This window comes from Lipotes vexillifer, unplaced genomic scaffold (assembly GCF_000442215.2).
Source record: "Lipotes vexillifer unplaced genomic scaffold, Lipotes_vexillifer_v1.1 scaffold37, whole genome shotgun sequence".
NCBI lineage: Eukaryota > Metazoa > Chordata > Mammalia > Artiodactyla > Lipotidae > Lipotes > Lipotes vexillifer.
This window is the reverse complement of record NW_006791811.1, coordinates 1,892,448-1,910,501: the sequence shown is the minus strand read 5'-3', so window position 1 is coordinate 1,910,501 and position 18,054 is coordinate 1,892,448. Positions and strand designations below refer to the sequence as shown.

Sequence of the window (18,054 nt, the reverse complement as noted above, 5' to 3'; positions counted from 1 at the left end):
TTCCTGCTGTGGCACCTGGTCTGAGAATCACAGCTTGGGGTGAGGTGACCCCATCTACATACATGCCACCACGAAGGTCTCATCCCATATTTTTATTATATCAGCCCTGGCTAGAGTTCCCAGAATTTATTCTTTTGCTCAATTTTGTTTTAAAGATTTATTTCATTTATTTTTTATTTTTTTGGCTGCGTCAGGTCTTAGTCGCGGTACATGGGATCTTCATTGGGCACGCGGGCTCTTCGTTGTGGCACACAGGCTTCTCTCTAGTTGTAGTGTGCAGCTTTGCTTTCTATAGTTGAGGTGCGGGCTCAGTAGTTGTGGCGCGCAGTCTTAGTCACCCTGTGGCATGCGGGATCTTAGTTCCCTGACCAGGGATCGAACCTGCGTCCCCTGCATTGGAAGCTGGATTCTTTATGACTGGACCACCAGGACAGTTCCTCTTTTGCTCAAATTTTTAATCACCATTCCAATAAAATAATGAGTGTAAAATTCTGAAGGTGTTAGTAAACTAAGAGCACAGGGCCTCAAGTCCTGCTGTCAAGCTTCTAGGAAAAGAACTTCATGAATGAAAGAGCAGAAGCAGAGAGGCCAGTGAGTACCTGGCCTTTATTTCTCCTACGACTGGGGATGCTGTGCTGAGTTGACCTTGGGAAAAGCCACCTTAAAATCAAGAGCTAACCGCCTGCTGGTCTCTGAAGGCAGGTGTGGCCCTAACGGGGAACAGAAAACAGAACCGTGAAACACGGCGGGGAGGCTGATACACCCTGTCTCCTAAATTCATTGTCAATAATGTCACATCACTGTTCACAGACTTCACTTGGAAATTACTCACTAATAGTTCTGCAAGAGGTCTGGATGCCTACTTTTCTCCGTGAGTAATTGTGCCTAGCCACTCTCTTAATTTTTCCATCACTGCAGGAGGTAACTGTGACTACGAGATGGTAATGAGCAACTAAAAATGGGACACACAGGTGTCACTGACTTTTCAGCTATAGCCAGCAGTTTCAGTTTTCTCCTGAAACAGATCAGTTTTCATAACTTGGAAAGGTGTGGCCTTTCCTGCCCACATCCTTTTGTTGGGGTGACTCAGGTAAGTGTAGTGTGAGTTCTACTCTTAGATATCGTTTTAACGCGTGCTCTACAGAAATGCTGACTGGTGCTATTAGCAGCTAGTTCCTCAGCACAAACGCAGGTCTCCTAAGATCTCACTGTGAACACGTGGCATGGATTCATGCTTATGTGTTCAGTGACATGGTGTTCACCCAAAGAGAACTGGATTGTTTCTGCTTTGTCTCTAACTAGTCAAACAAATAATTTAACCTCCAAGTCTCAGCTTCTCCACTTGAAAAATAGCGTCTGTTATCTCACAGGTAGATTAAAATTGAATGAGATAACTTGGACAATGACAGATTCTGTGTAATGAGTATTTCAGACCACCTAAGCACATTGATGTTAAGATCTGGGATAGGAAAAGTCAACAATTACAGAAGGAGTGTATGAAAGGAATATGACATTTTTCTGTCAGGAACTTATGCAGGAGCCCTGAGGTTAATAGCTCTGGTTTGAACTAAATAAAGATGAATGTTAGTGCTATATATAGATGCTCATTTGCCATTAGCTTTGCTTCCAGACATGACATGTTGGGAATATACAAAAGAACCAGAAAAATAGCTTTGTGGGAATGTGACTAGTGGAGTTCCCGAGACTCTCCATCACATGTGACTCAGCTAGCCCAAAAAGGAATGCCACATTTGGCTTTCCTGGTGACTAATGAGTGAACGCAACTGTAGAACGCAGCAGACCGAGAATGACATAAATACTGCAGAAATCAAGGGGAGTATACCTTGAACTCGAACAGAAAAGGCCGGCAGCAGGTAGAGCCCAGAAGCCCATGGGGAACCATTAGGCAGCCTGGCCCAGGCTCAGCAGCTCCACTGTAGAAACCTAGAGTAGGCGGCAGGCCCCAGACTGTCGCTTTGTGGGCATCTAGTTCCGGAGCAGCCAACCTAGCTCATATAGAGAAAGAGCTGGCCCCGTAGGAGGTGCTTGGTTCCTGCTTTATTAATCAGATTCCTCTTTAACTTAGGCGTTAGTTATATTGATAATCTTTCAAAAGGCTTCTTGGCACGAGTGAATTTGCACGTGGCTTTTCTGGTTAGACAGCCCTTCTTGGAAGAACCGTAGCATTGGCAAGCAGAGTGACTTACTGGCCTCACAGAGCGGATGAGGAGAGCCTCGCCAAGAGTGCAGCTGACGCTGTCCCTGAGGAGCCCTGCTGTCCCTGAGGAGCCCTGCTGCCCGAGGCTGCATAGCCTGTTGTTCAGTGGAGAAAACTGGGAAGGCCAGTGCCTACTCCCCAGCCCATCGCCGATGCCTGGCTGAAAGTCAGGGGAAGGTGCCACTTGCCCAGGCCCACGAGCTCTTTGCCCATTCTCGGGGAGTGCCCTCTTGGAGATTGGAGAGTGGGGTCCCAGGTTCGTTTGTCATTTGTCCATCAAAAACCATATTTTACGTAAGGGCCAAATCAGTGACCTGGCAGAATGACAGTGTTTTGCCACATCACAGATCTTTACCACCTCCATGTCAAAGGGTGGTTTCTGAGGTCCCAGGGAACAGCTTCCTCCACTGTAGCCCCTATGGAAGGAAACTAGGCAAGGAAGGATTTAATAACTCAAAGAAGTCCATAGGTATCAAAGACAGAGCTGAGTTAAAAGGAGCCCTCTCTTTTAGGGACCCCAGACATCTGCACACCGGAAGCAGATTCTCCATGCTTTTTACCATTTGTCACGTGTACAGGAGGGGGTTATTATGTGTTAGGGCAGCAGACTTGGTGGGGAGCTTCCAGCTGAGGCTATATTACATATGCGCATCTTGGTCCTTGGCGCCTAATTTATCAACTCATTTGTCCTGCTTGTTGGTTGCCAGCTAGAGGATGGCCACCGTGGGCCTTGGCTAGGTGGGTGAACTGAGCCCATCCGTCCCTTGGTTCATCCCTTGTATAGGCAGCCTGCTCTAAAATCACCCCCTTCCCTTCACTGGGATAGTCTCAACACATTGATCCTATCAGAGCACTCGATGTCAGGTGAACCTCCGTATTTGGAGACATATATAAGAACATTATGTTTGTTTGCTTTAAACCAGAGGAACATCCTTGGCTATTTCAGATAGCCAAGCCTCTCCCACTAATATAAAAAACTAGTGTGCCAGGGGATAAAATGCATGCAGTATTTATTTAGTAACATGCAGCCACAAACTACGCTACCCCCTTTTCTTACCTTTGAAAATTCCTCTGTGCCAGAGTGGTCAGTTAAATGAAAGAGGCATCACTGAGGGAAGAGTGAGGTTTGGTGCAAAGAACTTTGGAATCCACCCAGATGTGGAGTGTCCCCACCTCCCTGTTATGAACCCCTTCTTAAATATGGCTATGCTGAACCCATACATGCTTTTATATCTCAAGCCAACATTTATATTTGATGTTGCCTAGGGTCGGCCAACACTGGTACAACTTCTAAATATAGATGTACTAGCAGACTAAATCTTCGAGCCTGGTAGTAGTTCAGTTGGCCAGTGCAGCCTTATTTTTTTATTTGATTTATCGTTGATATTTCTGACAGGTTGAACTATGCTGTTACAGAGAGTGCCCAGCCCAGAATCACTCAGCCCATGTCTGGATCTAGCAGCCATGGGCCACGAGCACATGACACCTAACAACCAAAATGCATGTTATTTATTTAGCGGGCAGTTATCAAACATGGTAAGAGCAGCTTGGGAAGGCAACAGGCATGTCTGTGAAAGAACCTGTAAGAGAAGGAGGTCCGTAGATCAAGAAAACATCAGGAAGAGTACAAGCCACATGACCACAGGCCACCCTGGTGTTGGCCATTCTCATTTTCTTGTGCCAGGGAGCAGGAAGGATCACTTCCAATCTATTAATCTGAAGGAAATTGAAAATATCAGCCAACTTCATCTCGTAGTACCAATGTTGGAAATACTGGCTTCCAAGATTGTTAGTGCAGTCCAGGGGAATTGGAAATGTCAGCCAGAGAAACCACAGCAACCTCAGTCTACAGAATTACTCCTGGCAAGAAAATACTGTGGCCTGAATTAGTTGGAGTATGCGTGAGTTGTATGTATAGAATTGGCCATAGATGTGTTAAGCTCCTTAGCAGGAAACAAACCCATTTTAAGGATTCATCTTCCCAAGTGGTGAGGACAACGTTATGAAGATACTAAGCTTATAAAGAAGGAAAACAGATTTGAAAGAAATATTTTTGTTTGTTTTCAGTTACATAGTTTTACAAATTAACAACTACTTTAAAACATTTTAACTTTAAAAATTAGTTGGCATGTTATGAAATAAATACTTTTTATATACTTAGATTCCATTTTTCAAATAGGCAGACCTATCTGTAAATTGATTTATCCACTAGAACTTTATTCCATTATGTGTCATAAACAGATACCAAACAGAGGTAGAAACACGATTATATGCGAAGGTCCTTTGAAAGGTTATTTAATTTGCTCACTCCTGAGGCTTTAGGCTATGCAATACCTAAACTGCCCAAAGACCTTTGCATGTCTGTATTTAAGAATATTCCCAGGGTTCTCTACAACTTCGGGGATAGCATTATTAAAATTTTTAATTCTCTAAAATGTCACTCTGTAAAATGAAGTAACTGCATTGCCATTGATTAACAATTGTGGTTGATCTTTATCTTATAGGAATCTTGTTACATTTTTAGCTTCTACAGAAATAATTTGTAAGATCTATTCAGAGAGAGGCCTTACTTTGTTGGACGCTTTGAGGGAAAAAGCATGTGTTAAGTGCATGTAGAAAATAGAAGCCTTTATCCAGGCATACTTTAAACATTGGTTTTGAGTACAAGCATGCACACTTCTGCTCCCTTATACCTCCTGACTATTTATAGTACAGGAGGAATTTATAAAAGTTTACTGAAAAACTTCATATTATAGACATCTATGGACATCAAAATAAATGGTTGTAATATTGCATAACAAATTACCTCAAAACTTAATGCCTTAAAACAGTCACTTTCTTATCTCATGGATTCTGGGTTGGGAATTTGGACAGGGCACTGGAGGAGTAGCTAGCCTGTATTCCACAATTTCTGGCGGATCAGCTGGGAGGGCTCATTGGCTGGGAGCTGGAACCTTCTGGTGGGGTCCTCACTCAGCAAATCTAGTGGTCACTGCTGGCTGCGGTGGGACCTCGTCTCAGGCTCCCTCAGAGCATGGCAGCCTCAGGGGAGTCAGAATTGTGAAAGTGAGCATTCCGGGGAAAAGACAGAAACTTCATCATCTTTTCAGACCTCACCTTGGTAGTCACACAACTTCATTTCCACTCCATCTGTCAGTTACAGTCACGAGCCCATGCACATTCAAGGGAAAGGGTCATAGGCTTTGCTCCTCACTGGATGGAGAATCAAAGAACGTTTGGACGTGTTTAAAATCGTCACCATGTGACATAAAAGGTTCTCTTGACTCTCGTAGTCCGTTCATCTTTTCCCCTTTATCTTTGGGTAGCACATACAGTGTTTTAGGTACTATGCCCTAAGACTTATATGCAAGGTCATGGACTTTGAAAGTACAGCATAACTCTTTTCCTACCCCTGCTCTCCTCTGAGTGTTCTGGGAAGAGGGGAAGGAAGACAGATGTGCCCCAGAGATGCAGTGGTAGGATGGGACTCAGACCCTGTGGCCAGCGCGGCTCGCTCGCCGAGCCGACGGGGTGTGACTCAGTGGTGCACAAACCCGGCCCTTCTCACTAAACAGATGGGAGAGATTACTGCCTGTTCCCTCAGTGATAAGGAAAGAGAACCCATGAGAAAAACTGCTTTCCTGCCAATAAATGTCTCTGCCTCATTGTTGTACTACATGTGTCCTCTTCCTTTGGGCGACTCACAGGAGGTCAGCAAAGTGCTCCCTCCCCCCTTTTTTGAGGGGATAATATATTTATAATCTTATTTAAGAGCTAATTTAAAATTTTAAACTAGATTAGAAAGAAAAATACTCAAGTAGGTAGTAAAAGGGCAGAAGATAAAATGAGAAAATAGAGAATATATTCCTTAAAGTATTTTAAACCTTTTATTTATCATTTATCCCCAAATTTCATTTTAAAGAGTGAAATAATGTTTGAGAATATCTTTGTCCCTGAAGTTTATATTAACTCATCTTGAAAAATGTTTCCAAGGGTGAGTCACTGTCTGCTGTGTAGCCACATGGGTTACATTTTACATACTCCCCGATGCTTCCTTCTCTCACCCCTGCCTTTCTAAGGTTGGGTCCTTTCACAGTCTGGCAAAAAGTTGACATTCTTCAGAGTAAAGCAGGAACTTTGTAGGACCTAAAAGAACATCCGGACTCTGATTATTATTAGGAGTGGTAACCATATGTATGACCTTTCTGCAAAGGGAGTGAGGATGAGGATGGAGCAGGGGCACATGTGTGTGGAGTACGTAGCTTTCCGACTGTGGTAAGGCTGCGACTCACCCCCGAAGGTGGTGCCCCCACTTCACTGTGTGAATCTAGGACTGAAAAGAAGCACTTGTTCACCAAGGATCAGATAAATGAGACATCCAGACTAGGCCCGGTGAACTCTGTGGTAAATAGAGTTGCAGTGGCATCAGGGAGCGGGCTGCCTGGAGGGGTGGAGATTAAGCTGACCCAGTGGGGTCTAGGATGTAGATAATATGCAGTGTATTTTTGTTCAATGGTAAGAGAGGTGATAGAGGCAAAGCAGGGGACCTCAGGACTGGGGCAGGACTAATCTGATATACGCTGTGTACGTGATTCAGCTGCTGGCAAATCGAGCACTTTTTGAGCACTTTTAACCAGAATCGGAGGACAAGCACCCTGGACCCTGGGCAGAAAACAATTCCATTTGTCTCAATGCCCAGGCTGGCGAATGTGTGCTCTCAGGCTAGGTCTAGGTGCAGGATGATGGCAGATTAGCGAGAACTGTGAATTCATTTGAGTGAGAAGAGGAGCACAGCTGAAAAAGGAAGCAGCTGGGTTTGAAATGCCTCACTCCCTGCCAAAGTGAGCACCTTGAGCTCTGTTAACACACAGTTGGTTTGTATTCCAAGATTTCTTCACATTCTAGTAAAGATTAACCTTGTCCTTGAATTAACCCAGTGTGTGCAGTAGAAAAAATCATTTGGGCATGCCCAAGATTATGAAATGGAAACAAGTCGGGGAACCCTGGAAATCTGCCCTTTTGGGCTTGTGGACCCTGGCAGTAGCAAGTTAGTCCAGAACACTCTGGGGCTTCATGTCCAATGAGGTCAGTAGTCCAGTGGCTAGGTCTGCTCCAGGATGATCAAGGGTGTGGGCTTCCAGCCTCCTCTCACCTCTTTCTCCAGTTGGGGTGAAGTTTTTGCTGCTTCCCCGGGAGAACAGGAACTCAAGTGCTCATCTTAGGGAGGTTCTGATCCTGACTGCTCCCATGCTGCACGTCCGTCATCCCCCAAGATGCAGAATCAGGGTGCTACTGGGCATCCATATCTCAGATCTTGGAGACCAGCCAACTCCTAGACCTTTGGAACCCCCCTCTATGTAACACCCCACAAGTAGCCTAGCAGCAGTAGCTGACCAGGACAGGACAAGGCCCTGGCCACAGGTGTCCCTGCTGCCTGTGTTTGACCAGATTATTGATGGCAATGGCCCTACAAAGTGTCGAGAGAGATTATGCATTTCCATTAGGACCATGTTTTAGTAGGAGATTTTGCATGAAGCTAACTTTAAATTATTATAAAGGAAGTTGTCTTTCCAAGTAAAGCAGTTATGTCTCAGTAATCCTGTGTACTTTAAATTAGATTTTATTAAAAGAGGGAACATGCCATAAATTATAATATCTCAAAATCATTTGGAGCCACGCTACCTATCAAACATGGAAGTTGTGATTTACCATTTGTAAAACTTCAGACAGTAGTGGCTTGGACATATTTAATTTCTGATAAATAACGATAAACATTCACATTATCACTCCTGTCGTTTCTCTCAATCTTTTAGCCTTCTAAAGCATTATGTTTTTTTTTTTTTTAACCCTATCCATTCCTGTCAACAAGAAGAGCTGCATAATATTTTATTTATAAATGCTGTTTGCAACCTGGGATCACGCCTGGTTTACAAACAGATTCTTCACATTGCCTGTACCTTTGAACGTGTACTTACTCTAATGCCCAAGACTAAAGCCATTTGAGAGCCTGGCCTGGGCTTTCATGGACGAGCAGGGGGACGCGGGAGCCATCCCACACTGGCGTTCTCCATCTTCACCTGCTAACCTCTCAGCCGTAGATTACCTCTGCACTGCAGTGACTCATCTGAATATTAATTTTTCTTCTCAGATATCCCTTTTATGTTAAACTCCATGTCATCCACGAGTATTTTCTTTTACTCAGAAGCTTCTCATGTCCGAAATATTTTGTTAACCTACTCCCACCCCCCTTTTTTTGTTTTATACTCAGTGACTTCTAAAAATTCACCAATAAGCTTTACTTTTTTAACTCTGTGACATAGTTGTACTCTTACTCCCTTCAGATTCTACAAATACTGTTTCTAAAACTTGATTCTGAAGTTCCAACAACTCTGGGTCATTCTCTGTGTTCCTGAGGTCCATGCACATAGTTGTATATCTTGGAAGGTATTAAGATGGAAAATTTGGCATGATTTATCTAAGCAAGTTGGAGTTCATTTAGTAATTGTTCTTGATACTGAAGTAGAAAAATATTTATTTTAATGTTAGCAATATAGGAAAACATCTTGAAGGTCACAGAATGCCTCTGTCCCCATACTTTAGTGAGCCCCAGTGCTCTGGCCCCTTAAAATAAAAGTCTAGTTTCCATCATTGATGCCTCCCCACTCTTTTTTTCTCATTTAAACCACAGCCCAGTTTTCACCAAAGTAAAGCAAATCAACCTAGTAAGGAACAGGCTGCTTTTATTTACTGGCTGTAGTTCTAAGCACGAGAAATGGGCAAAGGAGACCAAACAAAGAAATAGGAAAAATGAGGCATTGAAGGGGAGCCAATATCGGGTTTGGAAGGGATGAGGCTTCTGTGGCAGCAGGATGTGCCTTTCTTGCACTGTTTACTCTGAGCTCAGAAATAGTGGAGGAAAGAAGGTAGATCACGCTACTGCCTGAAATGGATACAGAACATACCAGGGCGTGCAGAGCATAGAGTGTAATCAGACACTGGATGTAATTATGCAGATGTATGCGTAAACGGGTTTTCTGTGAATAAATTGTCTGCAGCAACCTTAACACTCAAGGTTAAAGTGAGCATAAGGGCGTGATTTGCAAGTCACAGGGTGACTTTGCTAAAGTAGCCGCTGAGAGACATTATGTTTGACTGCCTGCCCACCCCACTCCCCATTCTCCATAGTTGCACCTGAATGTACTTTGAACCCTTGATAAAATGAACTTTGAATCTTAAGGACTGTTAGGGCTTCTACTCCCTTCCTTGGAAAAAGGGTACCACCTTGCCTGTGAGGGGAGAGTTGGGAAGGGTTTGAGGATGAATGCGGCATATGGTGGTTTTTAATCTGTTCGACCTAGTGATACTTCAAGCTAGCTGTATATTTATTTTTAACTAGACTTCACCTGGAATGTTTCTTTCAGTTGTAAGCATTTGGAGGCCTGCTTTAAGGAAGGAAATGCTTAAATTTGCTTAGGAGAAAAATGTGCTGTCTTTGTTTTTTGTGTAATAAATTGAGAATTTCAAACATTCCTGAAAGTCCTGGGCCCGGCTGTCTGATTAAAATGCTGATTCATCCAGTGTTAGCATGTGGTTTTCTTTTGCATAAACATAGATAAAATACTGTGGATTATGGGTATGAAATATTCTAGAAAACTGCCGATGTGAGTGTTCCATGCCTCTGAGCATGGCACAGCACAGTTAAGTTATGTTTTTGTTTTTGTTTTCTTACTTCTATTAAGAGAACCCACTGGAGTGTTTTCTTTTTCCTTCGAGGAATTTGAAGCATCATGTAAGGCTAGGAATGCATTAAAAATATGTTTCCAGCCTGTAATACGTATAGATGAAGTGCTTGTCAGACATTCAGTTCAACTCTGCAAGCCTTGATAGAACTCCCAGATTGTCCAGAGCACTGCCTTGAGGAGACCAGATGTGGACAAGATGAGTCAAAGGCATGCGCCCAGTATTTAGGGATGAGTAGACAAACAGCTCACTAGCCAGAATGTACACGTGTGGGCTTGGGGGCTGCCACAAGGCGGGAGGGGAGAGAGAAGACCAGGGAGGACTTTCTGTGGCTTGCAGAGCTGCGTAGACTGGTCCTCAGGTGCTGGGCCATCTGGGGGTGGCTGTGCAGCTCCAGAGTTAGCAATCCTGTGAGGCTGCAGACTCACTCCTGTGAGTCAGATCAGGCAGTTTGACCAAGTAAGGAAGAAGATCTGAGAAATTGTGATCCTTAACTTGAGCACTGCCTTGTGCCTGAAAGGGCCTTTTTTATTTTGTTGACGAAATACCACAAGGACCGTGCATTGTCGCTCTCAGTAGCACAACTTTCTGAAGTGCCTTTGTGTTAGGGATGGCATTTCACCGTAGAGCACTTTCCTTCTCTTGGTTTTGTTCATCCAAGCTAGGAAATTAAACAGTTGTTCAAAATACTCCTTCATTCTCTTATTATGTTTTTTTAAACTTCTTTGCATTGTTTCGCTGTTTCAGGGAAAAAGAAACAGTGGTTTCAGACAGTGCTTCTTTGGGAGCCAAAAGCACTGCAAATTGACAAAGCTGTGTCCGGCAATGGGGTACACATTCAGGCTGGCTGCTCGGAATGACATTGGCACCAGGTATGGCGTTTCCTGGTCCTCATGGCTTTAAGCGTCTGTGTGGTGTTTCTGAGTCTTCTGTCACGTTGCCAAAAGGCGCAAGGTTGCCTGCTGCCTCCACACTGAACTAATTAGAGATTTTCTGAAAGGGAATCCTAATCAGAGGCTAGAAAGCCCCTTCTGAGGTGATACATGCCACTGTGTGGCCTCTTTGCAGCCTTGCAGGCTGTAATGCAAAGGCCCACTAGGGGTCTCTGAGAATCAGGAGGAAGGTAACTACAGATTTTGAAAGGATTCCTCTGGGGGCTTTATTTTTTTCAGATTGTGTGCCTTTTCCTTTCATCACTTTAGCAAGCTACTCATTCAGTTGCCTTTTTTCAACTATGTCTGAGTGTTTGCTGATACAAAGAAAGAGTTGCTGGGCCATCCATTGTTGTCAAGCCCGGGCAGATACTCACAGGACTGGAGAAAATCTGGACTGGGTAGGACACAGGGCTTGCCTCCAAGCTGCTAGAGAAAGGCAAGAACAGGTTTATGGTGAAGCATCAGTGGATTAAAGGTGCTTTGAAAAGACCGTATTTCAGTTGTACTTCTTGGGTAACTGTTGATTAAGGGAGAAATCTTTTTCTTTATCACTGCTTGTTGAAAATCTTCTTAAAGGTTCAGCACACCATTGGTCCCAACCGTTTTTCCAGCCTAAAGAACTTCTTAAGACCACAAGGTTTACAGCCCTCCTTCCCTACCCATGGTAGCCACTGTATTTTTAGAGTGCACTGGTTGAATGGTCATAATGATAAAGGCTTCTACAGTTCAAGAATTTGTAAATGAATTAGAGGCATCTACAAACTTTTGGAAAATGGCACCATATATATTTGTAAAACATTTATTTTATCAATAGACAGTTATTTGCTCTCACATGGATTTGAAGGCTCCTTGGTAGCTGTGGCTCATAGCTTGTCACCATCCCCACTGTGCTGTGCTTTCTGCTGGGTGCTTTCGGGGGGGAAGTAAATTTTTAAATCTATTGTCCTGTAACATGGCATGCTTTTCTAGTAGCAGACCTAAGCAGAGCAGTGCAGGGCGCAGTGGGGTGGATTGGGGCAAATTGCAGTTGTGGTAGGGAATATCACATAAAGGATCCTTGCCTGCCTTTGCTCAATGAACCTGTCAGGCCCCAGACTTTCCCACCCAAGCAAGTTGCGCAGCAGGTAGGCTTATCCCTGCTCGTGCCGAGACCCCTCCCGTGCTCCTAAACGTGTCTCACCGGGTCTGTTTCTCTCCAGTGGGTATAGCCAAGAGGTGGTGTGCTACACATTAGGAAACATTCCTCAGATGCCCTCTGCACCAAGACTTGTTCGAGCTGGGGTCACATGGGTCACATTGCAGTGGAATAAACCAGAAGGCTGTTCACCTGAGGAAGTAGTCACCTACACCTTGGAAATCCAGGAGGACGAAAATGTAAGTCTGGCACATTTTATACCCTTGTGTGTGTTCGGTAAAGTCAGTTTTATCATAACTACAGGATGCACTGGTGAAATTAGATTCGCTGCCTAAATTTGAAACCCAGCTCTTAATTTCTACCACTGTAACCACTAGCAGAAACCTGGCCTTCCCACAGTCTTCCCCATCCAAGTAGATGGCATCCCCATGCTTTCATTTGGGGAAGCCAGAAACCTGTGGGCTCTTCCTTGACTTCATATATAGTCAGTCAGCAAATCCTTTCAACGCTCCCTTCAAAAGTTACCCAGAAATCTGACCGTTTCTCAGCATCTGCACAGCTACTACACTTTTTGAACCACCATCATCTCGCCCCTGGGTTATTGGAATGGCCTCTTAAGTATTTTCCCTACTTTCATCCTCACTACACTACAGTCTGTTCTCCACACGAAGCCAGAGTGATCCTGTTAGATACAAATACAGTCATGTCAGTGCTCTGCTCAGAAGCCCTCCCATCTCAGTGCCTTCCCTTCTCTTCCAGAGGAAAAGCCAGTGCTCTTACAGTGCTTTCCAGGTCCTCCACATTCAGGGTCTTCGTTCCTGCCCTTGTTCCTGCCACTGTAGTCTCACTGAGCGTACCAGCTGCGCCGTCCCGCCCCACCTTTGCAGTTCCGGTGCCCCCTGGCTCTCATGCCCCTTCCGATATCTTTGAGTTACTTCCCTCCTTTCCTTCTCTTCTCACATGTCACTTGTTTGGACAACCCTTTCCTGACCACCCTGTAAAACAGCACTGTCCAGGAGAAGTTTTTGAGATGATGGAAATGTTCTGTATTGTGTGCTGTCCAATAAGATAGTGCCTAGCCACACGTGGCTGCTGAGCCCTTGAAATGTGGCTGTAAGCCCAAGGAACTGAATTTTTAATTGTATTTCATTTAAATTGGAGGAGCCATATGTGGCTGCCTTAAGGAGCCTGCAGAGCTGGCCTTCCCACAGCCTTCCCCATCCAAGTAGATGGCATCCCCATGCTTTCATTTGGAAGCAGGTGCTTCCTAGCTCCACCACCCCGTCCTCTTACCCAGCTTTACTTTTCGTCTCATAGCACTTAACACCACACAGCGTGCTTCATATTTGTCTGTAGGTTTTTTTGTTAATTGCTTTCTCTGGCTATTATGTCAGTTTCTGATGGGCAAGACTTACTCTGTTCTTGGGCAGTGCTAAACCCCTAGAGCGTGGAAGAGAGCCTGATGCATAGAAGGTGCTCCGAGCTGAATGGGTGGGTGGATGGTTGGATGTGTGCATGACTGAGAAAATTATTGAATGAATTCTGTACAGTCAGCTTTCAGTAGGATATTCATCCCGTTGAAGGGTTATGTCTTCCCCATCCAAGCTCTGCTTTCCCCCTTGGCCAGAAGAGGACACTCTGTCAGAAACCCCAGCCAGTGGATTGCATAGCACATTGCAGCTTGACAGTAAGGATCTCCGTACAAGAGCCTTTTTTCATGACAACATTGTTAGATAGTTTTTTTAACTACATAAGCTTCGTTAATTTGGTGGTTAAATTCATTGTTTAAAATGCTTATTGAGTAACCAGAAAAATGTGCTCCGTGAGAAAAGTATATGGTGACATCTATTCCAAAGCAAATTTACACTCTCTCAAAGAGAGAACATTGCTCTCATTCAAATTAGTGTTAGTCTCACAATAAAAGTGCCCAGATCCAGGACAAATTATGATGTGATAGGGTTAACTTTTTCCTAAAGCACCATGGGATTCTGGCCCTCTTTTTGGTGTAGCTGCCAAACTTCTGGCCCACTGGTGATGATGGAAGGAGGCAATATAAAAATCCTACAGACAAGGTATTTAATGCCCAGATTTTATGATACTGATGTTCCTTTCTGGCTTTGCCTTTTCAGGATAACCTTTTCCACCCAAAATACACTGGAGAGGATTTAACCTGTACTGTGAAAAATCTCAAAAGAAGCACACAGTATAAGTTCAGGGTAAGTCAGTCATTTTGGTACCTGAACTGCTTAAAAATGTTATGTTTCATCCCTTTACCATTTTAAATCTACTGTACAGGTTAAAAGATTTTTAAGTTCGCTGCACTTTACACTTTTAAGGTAACATCTGTAAAATACACACCCAACTTTAATTTTAAAACCCACTTTTGAGAAAGGAACCTGTTGCCGTAATGTTCTGTAATAAATTGCATCACAGCGTGGCCAGATGCCCTTGCCTGGGAAGACCCAAACCAGGTGCCCAGCTCACCTGTCTCTCACCTGCACGTCACACCTTTCTAGTCACAGTTTCTTCTTTTAATCAGATTTCCCTTTTCTCCGTTGCCCTTTGCTCTTGTGCCCATTTTCTTTTTCTCAGCCGTTTTCCTTTTGCTCTTCTGTTACCCACCCCCTCCCCACTTGGGCTCCGCGTTGGGCGACGTTGCGTAGAATCAACTCTTTGCGACCTCGTTAGGAGAGAAGAGAACAGCAGGCTGACTTGTGTGCTGCCCACTGTTTGTTGATTCTAGCACAGCGCGGTGTTTTCTAGTGTGACAGTGTGCCTTCTGGAGAGATGTGGTTGTCTTCTGATTCCCCCTTTCCTTCTCTTAATTTGTGAGCCAAATCATGTTATTCAGCACGTAGTAGTCACTCAGTAAATAGTTGTCGGATTATCCAGTGGCATGTGTAACTATTGAAGGAAAATGATAGTTTTTGATATTTTTAAAAAGCCTTGTTACTCGATGCTGGCTATGAGATCATAGGTATACTGCTAGCATTTCTCCACAAGGTGGCGTTTCCCTACTCCTAAATAAGCAAGGTTATTTTTAATCTGCTTTTCCCCCCATGTTTTCCTTCCACAAAACACCGTCAACTGGGTGGTGACATACCAGTTTTGTTTTGTTTTCTTGAAAGGGTAAAAATGTCTTTGGCTAAAACCTACCTTGTTGTTTTATTTTTAATTGTTAATAGCTAAACTATATAGAAAATAAGTACTCCATTAAAGAAACACTTATAAGTTAGTAGTTTGAGGCTGTGAGAGAGAGAAAGAGAATATGTGAGTGTGTCTGTCTGTGTGAGTTTATGGATACCTTGATCTTGCCATATTGAAAGTCACTACTGGTTTAAGACCTGATATCTAAAGCACATTAATGTTTTTTCGGTTGTGTTATAGCTGACTGCTTCTAATATGGAAGGGAAAAGCTGCCCAAGTGAAGTTTTGGTTTGTACGACGAGTCCTGACAGGCCTGGACCTCCTACAAGACCCCTCATTAAAGGACCAGTTACATCTCATGGTTTTAGTGTTAAATGGGGTATGTTTTGTTGCTGTTGCTGCTGCTGCTCTTTTGACAGGGTTTTTTTTTTTTTTTTTTTTTTTTTTTTTGCGTTACGCGGGCCTCTCACTGCTGTGACCTCTCCCGTTGCGGAGCACAGGCTCCAGACACGCAGGCTTAGCAGCCATGGCTCACGGGCCCAGCCGCTCCGCAGCATGTGGGCTCCTCCCAGACCGGGGCACGACCCCGTGTCCCCTGCATCGGCAGGCGGACTCTCAACCACTGCGCCACCAGGGAAGCCCCTGACAGGTTTTTTAAAACTTGATTAATTTCAGTAGTGACAAACCAATAAACAAACAAATCATATTATTTGAGGGAGTTTTACACCTTTGGAATATATGTATGAGAAACATCCTGAGAATTCTACAAACTGGTAAAATTGACAATTGTAATTGACAAAAAAATTGTAATTGACAAAAGTAAATTGACAATTACTTTATGATTTTCCTGTAAGACACATTTTTTTTATCCTATAGTTTTAATGTATTATTGATTTGAATGTGGTAATCTCTGAATATACTTCATTCTTCAGTAGCTTGCCCTTAAAAATGTAGCAATATTTAATATAAAAATTGATTTATAAACTTAGTATTAAAAATAAATTTCAAAATTTAGGTAAGTCATATTAAATTTTACAGAAGTTTAAGTTACAGTGGATTAGGAAGACTAGTTTTTGTTGTTTGTATATCTTTGGAAGTCTTGGAGTTCAGGAAGTTTTCATATTGAAGTTCATCATGGTATTCGTGGGGATCTGGTAGAGGATTTTGTGGCTCACCTGCTGCATGGATTATTTCAGCAAAATGAATGCCATTAGAATGTTGATAAACATTTGCAGCTGTATGTGAAACATAATATGTATGATTATCACTAATGTCATACAATAATAGTAACTACCAAACAGGCAAAAATAAATAAATAAATAGAAATCTAAAATAAGATTTTACCTGGCAGTCAAGTAATGTAAAGGGAATTTAAAACATTATTAAATTGTTATTGGAGACCAACCACTGAGACATATAACTGCTTCAAGTTATGTGGTAATTTTGAGGCAGAATTATTCCCTAGAAGATGGATACGATTAAGAGAAACAGAAAATCTGGGTGTGCTTTTTGCCAGATCTAAAGCTTTTTTCCTCAGAACATCCTAGAAAGTTTCATCAACACTGAGTATTTATTTTCATTAGCCATATGCTATATTTTAATTATTGCTGTAAATATCTATTACCGAAGTTTGCACACATTAATGGAAATAACAGGTGAAAGGAGATGGGAATTAAAGTTTCTAAATCTGTATGAGTAACCTGAGGGTATATCTAAAATACAGAGGTGGCCAACTGACAGTAGAAGCAAATTCTGTGTAGTCTTGCGAAAAGGTATTTTTCTGCTCAGAAAAGAAAACTCTTGCAGGCAGCGACTTAGCAGTAGACAGATATGATACCTAAGGCGCACAGGGCTCTAGTAACAAGCTGGAACCTCCTCCTCAAACCGGCTCTTTGGTACAGGTTCTTATTGATCCACAGCTCTGGTTTTATATTAGGTTCATGTGGGATACAAAGTTTGCTTAGTAGCAAACTGTGATGGAACAGATTTGTTATATTCTGATCTTTTATTTATTTTGTCAGTAAGTTTTGCACCTCCCTTTTCTTCCCTCTCCGTCTCTCACTGATGATATAAGTGAAATAATAAAAGAATAAAGTAATTTTTAAAAAGAAATATCTGTATATTTTGTCTTATATAAAAACCATCAAATATTGAAGAGCAGGCTTCAGAATCTCAAAATAAATAAATGAACATAACTCTTAGAAAAATAACTCCATATTTTGAATTTTGTTCATGTTTCACTAAATGCTAACATTTTTGACATTTCTAGCTCTATGCTTTGATAATCAGAAGGTTTTGTGGTGTTTTTGTTTCTTTTGTTTTTCTAGAAAGGAGTTGGGTGAAATAATATATTAATTATTGTACCTTTTGGTTGAATCCAGAATTTAGACAGTATATTATATGATTCTATGTGTTCTAATAATATTTACTAACAAAAATCAATACACTTTTATAACTAATAAGGCATTTGCTTACTTTCTAGATCCTCCAAAGGACAACGGTGGTTCAGAAATACTCAAGTACTTGCTAGAGATTACTGATGGAAATTCTGAAGGTGAAGTTTGTAGAAACTGTTTTGTTCGAGTCCTGTTTTCTTATAAGATAAACATTTGTATAATAATAGCGGGCAATCATTAATTCTATTGATAGAGGTACTACAATAAACAAGCCTTAATCACATATTGACAGTTTTTTCTTTCAAACACAGCATTGGGGACGAGTCTGCTTGAAATGTACGTTTTTGTCGGTTTTAAAATTTTCTGTCATTTCTTTAAACCAGAGGTCTCAATTAATAGAATAAATATGTTTTTCATCTCTCTTGGCACGCTTTCTCTAGAAATTCTTATAAGCAGAGAAAGTGTCAGAAGCAATCAGCAGGA

General features: G+C 42.5%; 1 protein-coding gene across 1 annotated transcript in view; it reads left to right on the top strand.

The window, feature by feature from the left end:
- The window catches only part of FNDC3B (fibronectin type III domain containing 3B), a 357,728-nt gene that overhangs the window by 285,704 nt on the left and 53,970 nt on the right, over window positions 1-18,054 (top strand). Inside the window, exons 12-16 of the mRNA XM_007464712.1 lie at window positions 10,706-10,830; window positions 12,093-12,267; window positions 14,158-14,244; window positions 15,416-15,554; window positions 17,658-17,729. Coding sequence (XP_007464774.1) covers window positions 10,706-10,830; window positions 12,093-12,267; window positions 14,158-14,244; window positions 15,416-15,554; window positions 17,658-17,729 — 598 coding nt within the window. The remainder of the gene's footprint in view (window positions 1-10,705; window positions 10,831-12,092; window positions 12,268-14,157; window positions 14,245-15,415; window positions 15,555-17,657; window positions 17,730-18,054) is intronic.